General features: G+C 38.1%; 1 protein-coding gene across 1 annotated transcript in view; it reads right to left on the bottom strand.

The window, feature by feature from the left end:
• Window positions 1-13,635, bottom strand: part of IARS2 (isoleucyl-tRNA synthetase 2, mitochondrial) — a 77,324-nt gene that overhangs the window by 46,552 nt on the left and 17,137 nt on the right. Inside the window, exons 3-11 of the mRNA XM_011969747.1 lie at window positions 11,274-11,433; window positions 9,947-10,095; window positions 9,812-9,861; window positions 9,620-9,729; window positions 9,447-9,537; window positions 8,663-8,778; window positions 6,159-6,328; window positions 5,079-5,169; window positions 1,284-1,435 (exon numbers count right to left, since the gene is read on the bottom strand). Of these exons, the coding sequence (XP_011825137.1) occupies window positions 1,284-1,435; window positions 5,079-5,169; window positions 6,159-6,328; window positions 8,663-8,778; window positions 9,447-9,537; window positions 9,620-9,729; window positions 9,812-9,861; window positions 9,947-10,095; window positions 11,274-11,433 (1,089 nt within the window). The remainder of the gene's footprint in view (window positions 1-1,283; window positions 1,436-5,078; window positions 5,170-6,158; window positions 6,329-8,662; window positions 8,779-9,446; window positions 9,538-9,619; window positions 9,730-9,811; window positions 9,862-9,946; window positions 10,096-11,273; window positions 11,434-13,635) is intronic.

Genomic DNA, 13,635 nt, shown 5'->3' on the forward strand with positions numbered 1-13,635 from the left:
AAAAAAAAAAAAAAGAGTTTATCTTTCAAATATATGTGCTAAAATATTGCCGGGACAACATATAATATGGAAGAAATAATGCCTGGAGTTTGCTTCAAAAAAATCCAATTGGTAAAGGGTAAAAAGTGGGTGGTCGGAGGGGTGTAGATAAAAACAAAATTAACAAAAGTTGATTATTGTTGACACTGAGTGATGGGAATATGACAATACATTATCCTATTCTCACTACTTCTGCAAAGAACAATTTTTAACTTTACAAAAAGTAAAAAAAAAATAAATAAACTTGGCTTAAATATATTGTGTCAGACTTAGACGTTCTACAACCAAAAATCGGTGCAGAGCTGCAGTTTACAAATTTTAACATTGGCAAATAAGGAAGAAAAAAATAAAACGCACTATATATTACAGTTGTCCACATTACACAAGTATAGAAAGTACAAACTGCTATAAAAAGCTTTGGCAAGGACCCCAGATTGCCAGGTCAATAAATGAACCAGCTAAATACAGTAGTATCTTTCAACTGTAAAGCAAAACACCTATATATTGAACCTAGTTAACACATATATATTTAAGCTCTTTCATTAAATAGACTCAAGTTGTGAGAGATGTTTACACACACACACACACACACACATATATATACATACGCCCACATAGAAAGATACATATTAAATGAAAGGGCTCAAATATATATGTATTTAGAATACCAGTTATAAGTATTTGTAACCTCAAAGCAATAACTTTGTATATTTTTCATATTGTTCGTTTTTCTTTTTAATATGCTTTCTTTGTAACTAGAATAATAACTGTTTTAATTCATTGCAATTTCAATCTTAAGGAAGCAAAGCATTTAAAAAAGTTTTACTGACTGCTTATTATACATCAGACCATATTCTGGAAACTTGTATTTCCTTACTCCATGAGATAAGCATTATTATCACTTTATATAGATGAGGAAACAGAGGCTATCGCAGGTTAAACTAGGTAACACAGTTCTGCCAAATTCTATGCAACTTTGACTACACTGGGCAAGAAAGTCTATCTAGTAACTGTGTGATCTGGACAAATCACTTAACCTCTTTATGCCTCATTTCTCACACATGTATAATGAAAACATGGAAGTCCGAGGTCCTTCCAGATCTAAAATTCTACAATTTTATGAAACTAAACCATAACAGCAGCAATCCCTATAACTCCTGAAACCCCACGTCAACCTCACATGCATACCCTTTATACTGAGGGAATTATATGCCCAACCCCTTATAACAGGATGCTTTTTATACCTTGGCTGCAATCTTAATATCTGCAATGTTTATAAACCACTGCTTGCTGGCACGAATAACCACGGGTTTCTTGGTCCTCCAGTCATAGGGATAGCTGTGCACCAATTTTTCTTCTTTCAACAAATTCTTTGCAGTCTGAAGCATCTTTATAACTTAAAAAAAAAAAAAAAAAAAACCAAATTATATTAGACATAAAAAGTACTGTGAAAATGCTAAAAAAGCTCTAAACTTCCAGCAAGTACTAAATCTGCAGCAACAGGTGTCAATAGAGTAGTCAACCTGCCGGCTGCAGTGGCTCACATCTGTAATCCCAGCACTTTCGGAGGCCGAGGCAGACAGATCATGAGATCAGGAGTTCAAGACCTGCCTGACCAACATGGTGAAACTCGTCTCTACTAAAAATACAAAAATTAGCCAGGCGTGGTGGCGTGTGCCTGTAATCCCAGCTACTCAGGAGACTAAGACAGGAGAATCGCTTGAACCTGGGAGGCGGAGGTTGCAGTAAGCCGAGATCGCGCCACGGCACTCCAGCCTGGGTGACAGAGCAAGACTCCATCTCAAAAAAAAAAAAAGAGTAGTCACCTTGGTTGGGTGTGGTGGCTCACACCTGTAATCCCAACAATTTGGGAGGCAGAGACAAGAGGATCACTTGAGGTCAGGAGTTGAAGACCAGCCTGGCCTGCATGGTGAAACTCCATCTCTATTAAAAATACAAAAAAATTAGCAGGGTGTTATGGTGCACGCCTGTAATTCCAGCTACTTGGGAGGCTGAGGTTGGAGAATCATTTGAACCTAGGAGGCAGAGGCTGCAGTGAACCAAGACCCCGCCACTGCACTCCAGTCTGGGCAACAAAGCAAGACCCTGTCTCACACAAAAAAAATAAAAAATAAAAAAGAGTAGTCAACTTCCAGGTATCAAAGGCATGCTCTGGGATTCTCCTGGAAAAAAAAGCAGGGACTATAAAATATTAATCAGACTCCAAATTATGCCATTTTCACCTCTTTTCACGTCAAAGAGAAGATGAACAGATTATATCTAGAATTCTAGATTTGAAGTTTAGAGCCATAATCTTTCATACCATGAACCTTAAAATGGTCTCCAATAATCTGGAAGAAACCAGGTGCAGTGGGTTGAACTGTGTCCCCAAGATCTAACCCCCAGCACTAGTGAATGTGACCTTACTTGGAAATTAGGCCTCTGCAGATGTAATCAAGTTTAGATGAGGTCACACTGCATTAGAGAGCACTGGTGTTCTTAGAAGAGGACAGAAAGAAGATTATGTTTTTGCCACTGATTCAGCCATGTGAAACTCATCTAATTACCCTTTTCCGGGTATGAAGCTGCTGTCTCTAAAAGTGCCATCTCATTGTGCTTAGTATCAGTCAATGCTAGAGAAATTCTGAACAGCTTATGTATAAAACTTTTTAAAATTTTTGTATTATTTTGAAACTTTGCTTCTTTGGGTTTGTGGCACCCTGGCCACCCAATTTAACTGTGACAGCCATTTACAGTCCGTGGGCTGGCAGTTTTGTTTTTTGTTTTTTTGTTTTTTGAGATGGAGTCTCGCTCTATTGCCCAGGTTGGAGTACAATGGTGCGCTCTTGGCTCACTGCAACCTCTGCCTCCCGGGGTCAAGTGATTCTCCTGCCTCACCCTCCCGAGTAGCTGGGATTACAGGCACCTACCACCACACCTGGCTAATTTTTTGTATTTTTAGTAGAGACAGTGTTTCACCATGTTGGCAAGGCTGGTCTTGAACTCCTCTCCTGACCTCGTGATCCGTCCGCTTCGGCCTCCCAAAGCGCTGGGATTACAGGCCTGAGCCACCACTCCCGGCCGGGCTAGCAGTATGCTGATCTTTTAAAGTTTCTTTCTCTACCCAATCCCCACTTTCTGGTAAGGTTTCTGTAAAGTCTGTCAGGTGTACATCCTGCAGCTTACTAGCTTAAAACGTACTGTCCTTTGATGTAGTCTCTTTGGGGCCCATTGGGAGAAACAGAAATCAATAGTCCACCTGTTTTGATAATGAATATTGGCAAGTGTCTTTTTGAAATAAAGAACCAGTCCCTCCAATAAAACAAAAAAGAGAGAAGAGAAAGGATTCACAGAGAGACATATAAGACCTAAAGAAGGTGGCCGGGTGTGGTGGCTCACACCTGTAATCCCAACACTTTGGGAGGCCTAGGCAGGTGGATCACTTGAGGCCAGGAGTTCAAGACCAGCCTGGCCAACATGGTGAAACTCTGTCTCTATTAAAAATAAAAAATAGGCTGGGAGCAGTGGCTCACGCCTGTAATCCCAGCACTTTGGGAGGCTGAGGCAGGTGGCTCACGAGGTCAGGAGATAGAGACCATCCTGGCTACGTGGATAGAGACCACAGTGAAACCCCCTCTCTACTAAAAACACAAAAAATTAGCCAGGCGTGGTGGCGGGCACCTGTAGTCCCAGCTACTCGGGAGGCTGAGGCAGGAGAATGGCATGACCCCAGGAGGCGGAGCTTGCAGTGAGCCGAAATCATGCCACTGCACTCCAGCCTGGGCGACAGAGCAAGACTCAGTCTCAAAAAAATAAAATAAAATAAAATTATGGCCTGACATGGTGGGGGCTCACGCCTGTAATCCCAGCACTCTGGGAGGCCAAGGCAGGCAGATCACCTGAGGTCAGGAGTTCAAGACCAGCTTGGCCAACATGGTGAAACCCCATCTCTACCAAAAATACAAAAAATAGCCAGGAGTGGTGGTGTGTGTCGGTAATCCCAGCTACTTGGGCGGGTGAGGCAAGAGAATTGCTTGAATCCAGGTGGCAGAGGTTGCAGTGAGCTGAGATTGCACCACTGCACTACAGCCTGGGCAACAGAATGAGACTGTGTCTCAAAAAAAAAAATTAACTGGGTGTGGTGGTGTGTGCCTGTAATCCCATCTGCTCGGGAGGCTAAGGCATGAGAATCACTTGAACCCAGGACACAGAGGTGGCAGTGAGCTGAGAGCACGCCACCTTGGGTGAGGAAGTGAGACTCTGTCTTGAAAAAACAAGTAAGAGCTAAAGAAGCAAGACTCATGTGACAAGAGAGGCAGAGAGTGGAGTAATGCAGTTATAAACCAAGGAATGCCAAGGATTTCCAGGAGCCACCAAAAGTTAGAAAGAGGCAAGTAAGGATTCTCCCATAGAACCTTCAGGAAAACATGGTCCTGCCAATACCGTGAGTTTAGACTTCTAGCTCCCAGCACTTGAGAGAATAAATTTCTGTTGTTTTAAACCACCAAGTTTATGGTGACTTTTTACAGTAGCCCTAGAAAAGTAATATATCAGGTCTAATTAGTCTTAGTCTTAGGGTGGGCAAAGAAAGGTTTTCATAGCACCTGGTCTCTGAATCTGTAAAGAAAGACAGAAAGACAATTCAAGGCTGGAGGATTCCCAAGATTCTAACACATAAACCATGCCATATAGGTCAGTTATTTACAAAGGTTAAAAAATGAGTGGGGAATGTGTAATTTACAGTCAACATCCAGCCTTGATCTTGATTTTATCCTTCCACAAAAGTAATACTACTGATTATTATCTCCATAGCCCTAAAATAACTTCACTCCCTGTTGACTGCCCTGACTTGCTTAAATAAAGCAGCTTCAAAGCAAAAGATGAAAAAGTCGCAAACTCCATTTTAAAACATGTGGCAAAACAAGACATAATTTATTCTTTTGTTTCTGTTAAAGTATAAGAAGGGAAAACAGGTAGTAAAGGTTACTGCTAGCTACTTTTCAGAAAATATGTATGATATCAACAGATATGATGCTCACCCACATCAGTTCCCTCTTCAAGGACAGCCTTGTTTTGAAGTTCAGGACCTGCAACATCTGTGAAAACTCCATCTTCATCCACTAAACAATCCTATAAAGTATCATTTTGAACAATTAAAATATCAAGACATTTTCTCTTATGACAATATCTGGCAAAACAATAGATATAAAACATCTCAGTATAGCCTAGTCTTTTTCTACATCGAAACTCTAGGTACTTGGCCAGGCGTGGTGCTCAGGCCTGTAATCCCAGCACTTTGGAAGGTCGAGGTGGGCTGATTGCTTGAGGTCAGGAGATCGAGACAATCCTGGCCAACATGGTGAAACCCCATTTCCACTAAAAATACAAAACTTAGCCAGGCGTGGTGGTGTGCACCTGTAGTCCCAGCTACTTGGGAGGCTGAGGCAGGAGAATCGCTTGAACCCTGGAGGTAGAGGTTGCAGTGAGCCAAGATCATACCACTGCACTCCAGCTTGGGCGACAGAGCAAGACTCCATCTCAAAAAAAAAACAAAAAAGAAAAAGAAATAGGAATTTGTGAATTTTATACATTTAAATCACCAAAGCCATGTGTTATTGAAGCATATACATAAAACTTTAATAATAAAAGTAACGAAATATATTAAAACATCTTTGAGTGGTCTCTATTGTTTCCAAATCTATGCCTATGTACACAGTTGTTCCCGTTCAGACTCACCTTTTAACTAAATGGAAATACTTACTAAGTAACTGAAGTATGTAAAGTAAATGGAGAGAGGACTGTTTAGCTAAAACAAACAAACAGGCTTTTTCAGGGAGTAAAAGTAATCTGTCTATGTGACTTAATACTAGAATGAAAGTATTTTAAAAGTGCCCCATGACATATATTCTTCAATTCTAATGTGATAATTTTCTCCTAATTCTGGGAAATCTTTTTCAATTAGTATGAATTAATGAAACTTTAGAGTACTACACAAAGCTAAGCATTTCACAATTATGATGAAAAAAGTCATCATTTTAAAAAAATAAAGATGTTGGTTAGAATTTATCATTTCCTTTTATTAAGATGAATAATTAAAAATGAAAAAAGAGGAACAGTACCATGGGCAGGTTGTGCTGAGACGCTACACCGTAATCTTCCATACCATGAGCTGGGGCTGTGTGAACCAATCCTGTTCCTTTTGCCATGGTCACATGATTTGCAGGTAAAAGAGGAGAGGCTTTATCAGGAATTAACGGATGACTACAAGTACCATTTTCCAAATCTACACCTGTAGGGAAAGAAAACCATTATTAAGAATCATTTTATACGGCAAGTCTATGTCCTTAAGCTTAGCAATAGAATATCAGGTTAAATGTACCGAATCTAGAATAATACTGGCTAGGCTTAAAGTCCAGCTTCCCTTTTAACTTGTTCTGTGACCTTCTGGAATCTACAAAATGGAGATAATTATGGTTCCCACCTCAGAGGGTTGCTGTGAGAATAAACAGAGTTAATGTAGTTTAAGTGTTTTGATACTTACTGTATCTACCACTTAATACTCTCCCTCACCACCCTCCCAAAAAAATCTCTAAGTAATTAATAAGAAATAATTCATTTTTTTCTGGAAAGAAAACCTACCCCATACAAATCACTTCATTTTTAGCTCTTCAACATTCCTATTACTTTAATAAGTAGTAAGCTACGTGACACCAGCTTATTTTGACAAGGATAAGAAATATACATACTCCTCCACAATATGGTGACTCAAAGAGCAACTCAATAATTATCTGATAATAAGAATTTGAAACAATTATGCTATCTAGACAAAAGATCTTTAAATTTGACTTTAACATTTTCAAAAATCTTGTGATTTTTAGTTTCTATGATAACGTATAACTTGACAATGAAGTCTTTAATATCCTCTGCATTTATAAAAGGGCAGGGGGCTGGGTGCAGTAGCTCATGTCTGTAATTGCAACACTTCGGGAGGCTGAGGTGGGAAGATTGCTTGAGGCCAGCAGTTTGAAACAAGGCTGGGCAACATAGTGAGAGAGGGTGTGAAGTAAAGTATTATTTTGGTTTGTATTTTTATTATCCTATTGCACCAAAGAGGACCAAATGGTCTTAAAAATTCTTAAGCTCCTTTCCTGCCTCTGACATAAAAATCTTTTTATTTTTGTTGAGGCTGTTTTTAAACTTCGCATTGGCTTGTATCTGAACTGATTAATTTAGAGGGCTTTCCTATTTAGCTGGGGGTCTTTCTAGGCAGCTTTTGTATCTTTATTAATGTGATTGATTTTTTAAGCAAGAAATTAAAAGATATGTCATACCTAAGGATCAAAGATAATTTTAGGCTAGGCACGGTGGCTCACGTCCATAATCCTAGCACTTTGGGAGGCAGAGGCAGGAGGAACACTTGAGCTCAGGAGTTCAAGACCTGCCTGGGCAACATAGTGAGACCTCATCTCTTTAAAAAAATAAAATAAAATAAAATTTTAGTCCAGGCACAGTGGCTCATGCCCATAATCCCAGCACTTTCGAAGACCAAAGCAGGAGGATCACTTGAGGCCAGGAGTTCAAGACAAGCCTGGGCAATGTAGCAAGACCTCATCTCTACCAAAATAAATTAAAAATTAGCCCAGCATGGTGGCATGCACTTGTAGTCCCAGCTACTCAAGAGGCTGAGGAGGGAAGATCACTTGAGTCTAGGACCCAAAGGCTGTAGTGAGCCAAGATGGCACCACTGCACTCCAGCCTGGGCAACAGAGCAAGACCACATCTCAAAATAAAACAAAACAAAAACAACAACAAAAAGCTAATTTTAAACTTCCCTAGACTTCCATAATTATATTTCAAAAGCAGTCACTACCTCAAAAGTCCTAAATTATAGCTCACCAAGAATTATGTTGGGCTAGGCAGAGTGGCTCACGCCTTTAATCCCAGCACTTTGGCAGGCCAAGGCAGGCAGATCACCAGAGTCCAGGAATTCCAGACCAGCCTGGGCTACACAACAAGAATTCATCTCTGTAAAACATTTTTTCAAAATTAGCCAACTGTGGTGGCATGTGCCTATAGTCCCAGCTACTTGGATGGTCAGGGCGGGAAGATTCCTTGAGCCCAGGAGTTTGAGGCTGCAATGAGATGACTGCGCCACTGCATTCCACCTTGGGCAACAGCCTGAGACCCTGTCTCTTTAAAAAATAAAATAAAATAAAATTCCTTTGATAGAAGAACTGCTTTCCGAATAATTTTCAGAATTTATTCAATTCTTTATTAAAATTATATATCGAAAAATAAGCACATTCATTTCCTTTCTTGCTACTTTTATTAAAACAGATAAAAACAATTTTAAAAATTAATTTTACATAAAATTTTACCAAGTAACTATTGGATACTGCCAGAAACTTGTTTTATCTGTTGTACATTTATCAATATTCATATTTTTCTGTACTCCTATCATGCATAATGTATATTCTCCTTTAGTGTAATCAATGTAAAATGTATTCTAGAAAGGTAGAGGCCTTATCTGTTTCAATTCACAATAGGCAATTCAGCAAAGTAGTAAATTCAAGTCAGCCCAATACTTTGATGACTATGTTGTCAGATATCTAAAAATCTTCACCTGAAAATGTTGAAATAGTCTCAAATGCTGTTTCCAAAGTAGAAGCAACAGTTTCTACTTTATCTGCAGCCAGTACGTAGAGGTCTCCAGACTTAGAACATTTCACAACAGCATACCTAACATAAAATTTTAGGAGAGAATTAATACTAATGAAACAAGAAAAGCCACAGATATCATTTTAATTTTTAAGTATCATTTTAGAAAAAACTGACTTCAGGCCGGGCACAGTGGCTCACGCCTATGATCCCAGCACTTTGGGAGGCTGAGGCGGGCGGATCACCTGAGGCTGGGAGTTTGCGACCAGCCTCACCAACATAGAGAAACCTCGTCTCTACTAAAAATACAAAATTAGCTGGGCGTGGTGGTGCATGCCTGTAATCCCATAATCCCAGCTACTCAGGAGGCTGAGGCAGGAGAATTGCTTGAACCCGGGAGGCAGAGGTTGTGGTAAGCCAAGATCACGCCATTGCACTCCAGTTTGGGCAACAAAAGGTGAAACTCGGTCTCAAAAAAAAAAAAAGAAAAAAGAAAAAACTGACTTCAAGATCAAACTATACTATTTTCAAAACACTTCGTAACTTATACTTCTACTTCATTTTCCCAAAAAGCCAGATAAGGTCTTAAAAAGGATCACCTAAAGGTTAATAAAATCTATATGAACCTAATAACTAAGTTATAATTCATTAAATTTTAAAGTAATAAAGAGGATAAAATAAATTCAAAATAATGTTAATGATGGAATAGATTCTATCTGTGTATTAAAAAAATGCAATAATATACCCACTTTGATTCAGGCATATAGCAAACAGCTTCATTGGCTGGAATCGTCCAAGGTTGTGTGGTCCAGACCAAAAAACTAACAGGAGATGAATCATCTGTGAAGATAAAATTGTAAATATGTTAGCAAATGGGATAATTCTATAACTTTAGTACACTCAAGCTATGAATAAATCTTACCTATAAGAGATGCCAATTTAGGAGAAGGTTTCAAGAGAGGAAATTTTACATATATTGAACGACTGACATGCTCAGGATTATACTCAAGTTCTGCTTCAGCCAATGCAGTCCTAAGGTTTAAAAACATTAAACATAAATATTTCGAAGCCTCACAAATTTCTCCCTTTCAGTTACCAAAAAATGCATATATACCTAGATGAGGGAGACCAAAACACAGGTTTGTAAGATCGATAAACCAAGCCCTATAAACGACAAAAATATGAAGTTAAAGGTAGAATTTTGTAACACATACTTCAACCTACTCAAAGAGAAAAAATACTTCTTTACCTTATCATACATTTGGTAAAAAGTTCTCAACTGTTTGGCTTCATACTTTCCATCAAATGTATAGTAGCAATTATTCCAATCTGCCATTATTCCCCAACGAATAAATGCTGATTTCTGCTTCTCAATGGCTGCTTTAGCAAATGATCTAGCTAAAAGAAACAAAAAAAAAACACACAGAAAAAAAGCTTTTAAAAACCAACGAATTTGAATTCTTAAACATGGTTCAGCATGTATCTCTCTAATGCAAATGCTGTAGACAGTTTAGAATATAAAAAAAAATTTTTTTGAGATGGAGTCTCGCTCTGTTGCCCAGGCTGGAGTGCAGTGGTGCGATCTCAGCTCACTGCAACCTCTGCCACCCAGGTTCAAGCGGTTCTCGTGCCTCAGCCTCCCTAGTAGCTGGGACTACAAGCGTGCATCACCATGCCTGGCTAATTATTTGGTATTTTTAGTAGAGACGGGGTTTTGCCATGTTGGCCAGGATGGTCTCAAACTCCTGACCTCAGGTGATCCACCTGCTTCAGCCTCCCAAAGTGCTAGGATTACAGGCATGAGCCACTGCACCCAGCCTATAAAATTTTTTAATAGAAAAATAATTTGAAGGTCAACAGTGTTCAGAAGATACCTACAACAAATTCTAAAATTGACTGAAATTGCAAAAGTTAAAATTTTATTACTGTCTTCTGTATTTTCCAGACTTTATACAATCACTTCACTGGAAAAAATAAACTGGAAAAATTATTCCTTATTGTTTCTTAATTAAGAAAAGGTCAGATAATAATTTTCATTTCATTATACACAAAAAATTAACCAGAATATCAAATGTAAGCCAATGATAATAGGTTTCACAAGGAAGTAAAAAAATCTTCACAGTTATATCCAAATGTACAACAGTACAACATATAAGAAAAGGAGAGTCCTCCCTGGTCCAGTCGACTGAAGAAAAAGGATCAAATAAGAGATTAATGTAAAATATATGTATTTTAGAATTTAATTGTGGCTTAACACCTGAAATAAGTCAACAAGCCCCCTTGAGGAAAGTAAAAAAAAGAACATACCAAAAAATAATTTTATAAAATATAAACATTAAGAAACTGAGAATGCAATTAGAAATGCTCACAAAGTCTTTCCTTCAATATCCAAACATAAGTTCTTACAAAAATCCATGAAATAAAATCTGAATTTTCTGTGACAGAAAGGCACTTCCAATAGATCTCATTATAACCAAACCAAACAAAAACAAAAGGTTCCTTTGGTAAAACTGACTTTTCCAAGGACCCTAAGTGTTTACAAATATCAGTTTAAAACAGAAACAGAGATTATTTACCTTTCTCTCTAATTTCCATAGCTGAAAGATTCTGAGCTTCTCTATCAAGTTCTGATAATACTTTTATTTCAATGGGCAACCCATGACAATCCCAGCCGGGTACAAAATGTACTTTGGAGCCACTCATCATATGGAATCGATTGGCTATGTCTTTCAAAATCTGCAAAGATAAAATGATAATTATCATTCATACATAAAACATTTGGCCTACAATTTATGTTCTTTTTTTACACTTAATACCATTTTTAAAACTGCAATTTGAAAGGAAATGTACAAATTAACTCATAAAAAAACTATTAACACAAATAGTCTAATATTATTTATATTGAGCAAAGAAATATCATCAAACCATCGCAGAACTTATAGTGTACTCAAAGAATGGAATATTGTGGCTAACTCTGTCACTGACAAAACCCTTACTAAAACAGTAGACCTCTTCATTAGGTATAGTTCTAGAACTAATTTACCTTTTCAAGTTCATTTTAGATACTAGAGGGCAGCAGAGCCTTTTAAAAAATGTATTACCATAGTAGAATGGGGGAATCAAAGGCAAAGGATAGATTTGCCTCCAAGCTCAATTTCCTTCTTCCCAAAAGGAAACAGTGCTCTGACCACTAGCCCAGTAGTCCAGAAAACAATTGCCTCCTGTCCATATCTATCAAAAGTAGAAAAGATATCACATTCTCCTCCCATCCCTTCCCCCCTTTAAAAACTCTAATTTCAAACTGCTTACTAATGAACAGGAAGGAGACTTGTGATCTGAGTGGTTGTCATATTAAAAAAAAAAAATTCATCTAGCTATACATACTTAAGATTGGTACACTTTACTCTGGGTATATTATTTAAATCAATCATCATATAAATAACCTCCTTTCTACTTACCTCTTTGGAAATGGTTTACTTATTTTTTTGTCTCTTCCCTGTAAAACATAAACTCCATGAAATCAGAGAGCTTATCTGTCCTCTTCACCTGTGAATTCCTGCCTTTTGAATGGTTTCTGGCACTAGTCTATATTTATCAAATACATGAATACATGGATGCATATACGCTCTAAACGATGGTATCTTATACAGTAGCCACTGGCCACATGTGATTTTTGGTGCTAGTCCGAATTCAGATGTGATGTAAATTATGAAATATATACCTGATTTCAAACGTGTTACAAAAATGTGATATATCTCAAAAATGTTTTACATTGACTGTATGTTGAAATGATACTTTAGATATCTTGAGTTAAATATAATATTAAAATTAATTTTGCTTGTTTCTTTTCATTATTTTCTGGGGCCACTAGAAAAATTTTAACTTACCTATATGGCACAAATTTGTAGCTTGCATTATATTTCTTTCTTTTATTTTTTCTTTATTGAAACAGAGTCTCGCTGTGTCACCCAGGCTGGAGTACAGTGGTGTAATCTTGGCTCATTGCAACCTCTGCCTCCCAGGTTCAAGTGATTCTCCTGCCTCAGCTTCCTGAGTAGCTGGATTACAGGCGCGCACCACCATGCCCAGCTAATTTTTTTGTATTTTCAGTAGAGAGGGAGGTTTCACCATGTTGGTCAGGCTGGTCTCGAACTCCTGACCTGATGATCTGCCCGCCTCAGCCTCCCAAAGTGCTGGGATTACAGGTGTGACTCACCGCGCCCAGCCGCTTGCATTGTATTTCTACTGAATAGTGTTGCTCTCAGTCACATGAACAGGATGAAATCAATCACTTGAACTAATAATTAATAGTGTACCTAATAAGGATTCTAAAATGTAATAATAAAATATAATATATGAAGCCTCTAGTGAAAAGAATAGTAGCAATATAATAGGAATATTTTACTAACTCCTCAGTATCACCACCATCCTCCTTCTCCCCAGAAAAAGTTCCTCCATACTTGAGTCACTTATCTCTGTTCCTTTCATTTTTCTAATATTCATATAGTGCTTTGTTTGACAGATAAATATCTGAATGCCTACTATATGTCAAGAATATGGTACCTAGAATATGGTAGTAAACAAAAAAAAACATATATTCTGTGTTCTCACGGAGGAACACAGAATATATACCAACATATCACACACTATGGAGAAAAAAGCAAATTACAGGGTTAGAAAATGACATTTAGTGGCTGAGGGTGGTACCATTTTAGAGGGAAGTCAGGAAAGCCTGATGAGATGACATTAGAACAGAACCTGGAAGAAATGAGAAGGTGATCCATGTGAATATTCTGGTGATGCATTCTAGGAAGAGGAAAAAGCAAGCAAAACTATAATTAGCATGTGTGAGGAAGGGCAAGAATTGGTCCCCTCCTCGTTCCAAAGTGCCCATGCTCTTCGTTAAGGCTTCAAGAAGCCATCTCTTTATATGAGAGA

Source organism: Mandrillus leucophaeus, unplaced genomic scaffold (assembly GCF_000951045.1).
Source record: "Mandrillus leucophaeus isolate KB7577 unplaced genomic scaffold, Mleu.le_1.0 Scaffold901, whole genome shotgun sequence".
Classification (NCBI taxonomy): Eukaryota; Metazoa; Chordata; class Mammalia; order Primates; family Cercopithecidae; genus Mandrillus; species Mandrillus leucophaeus.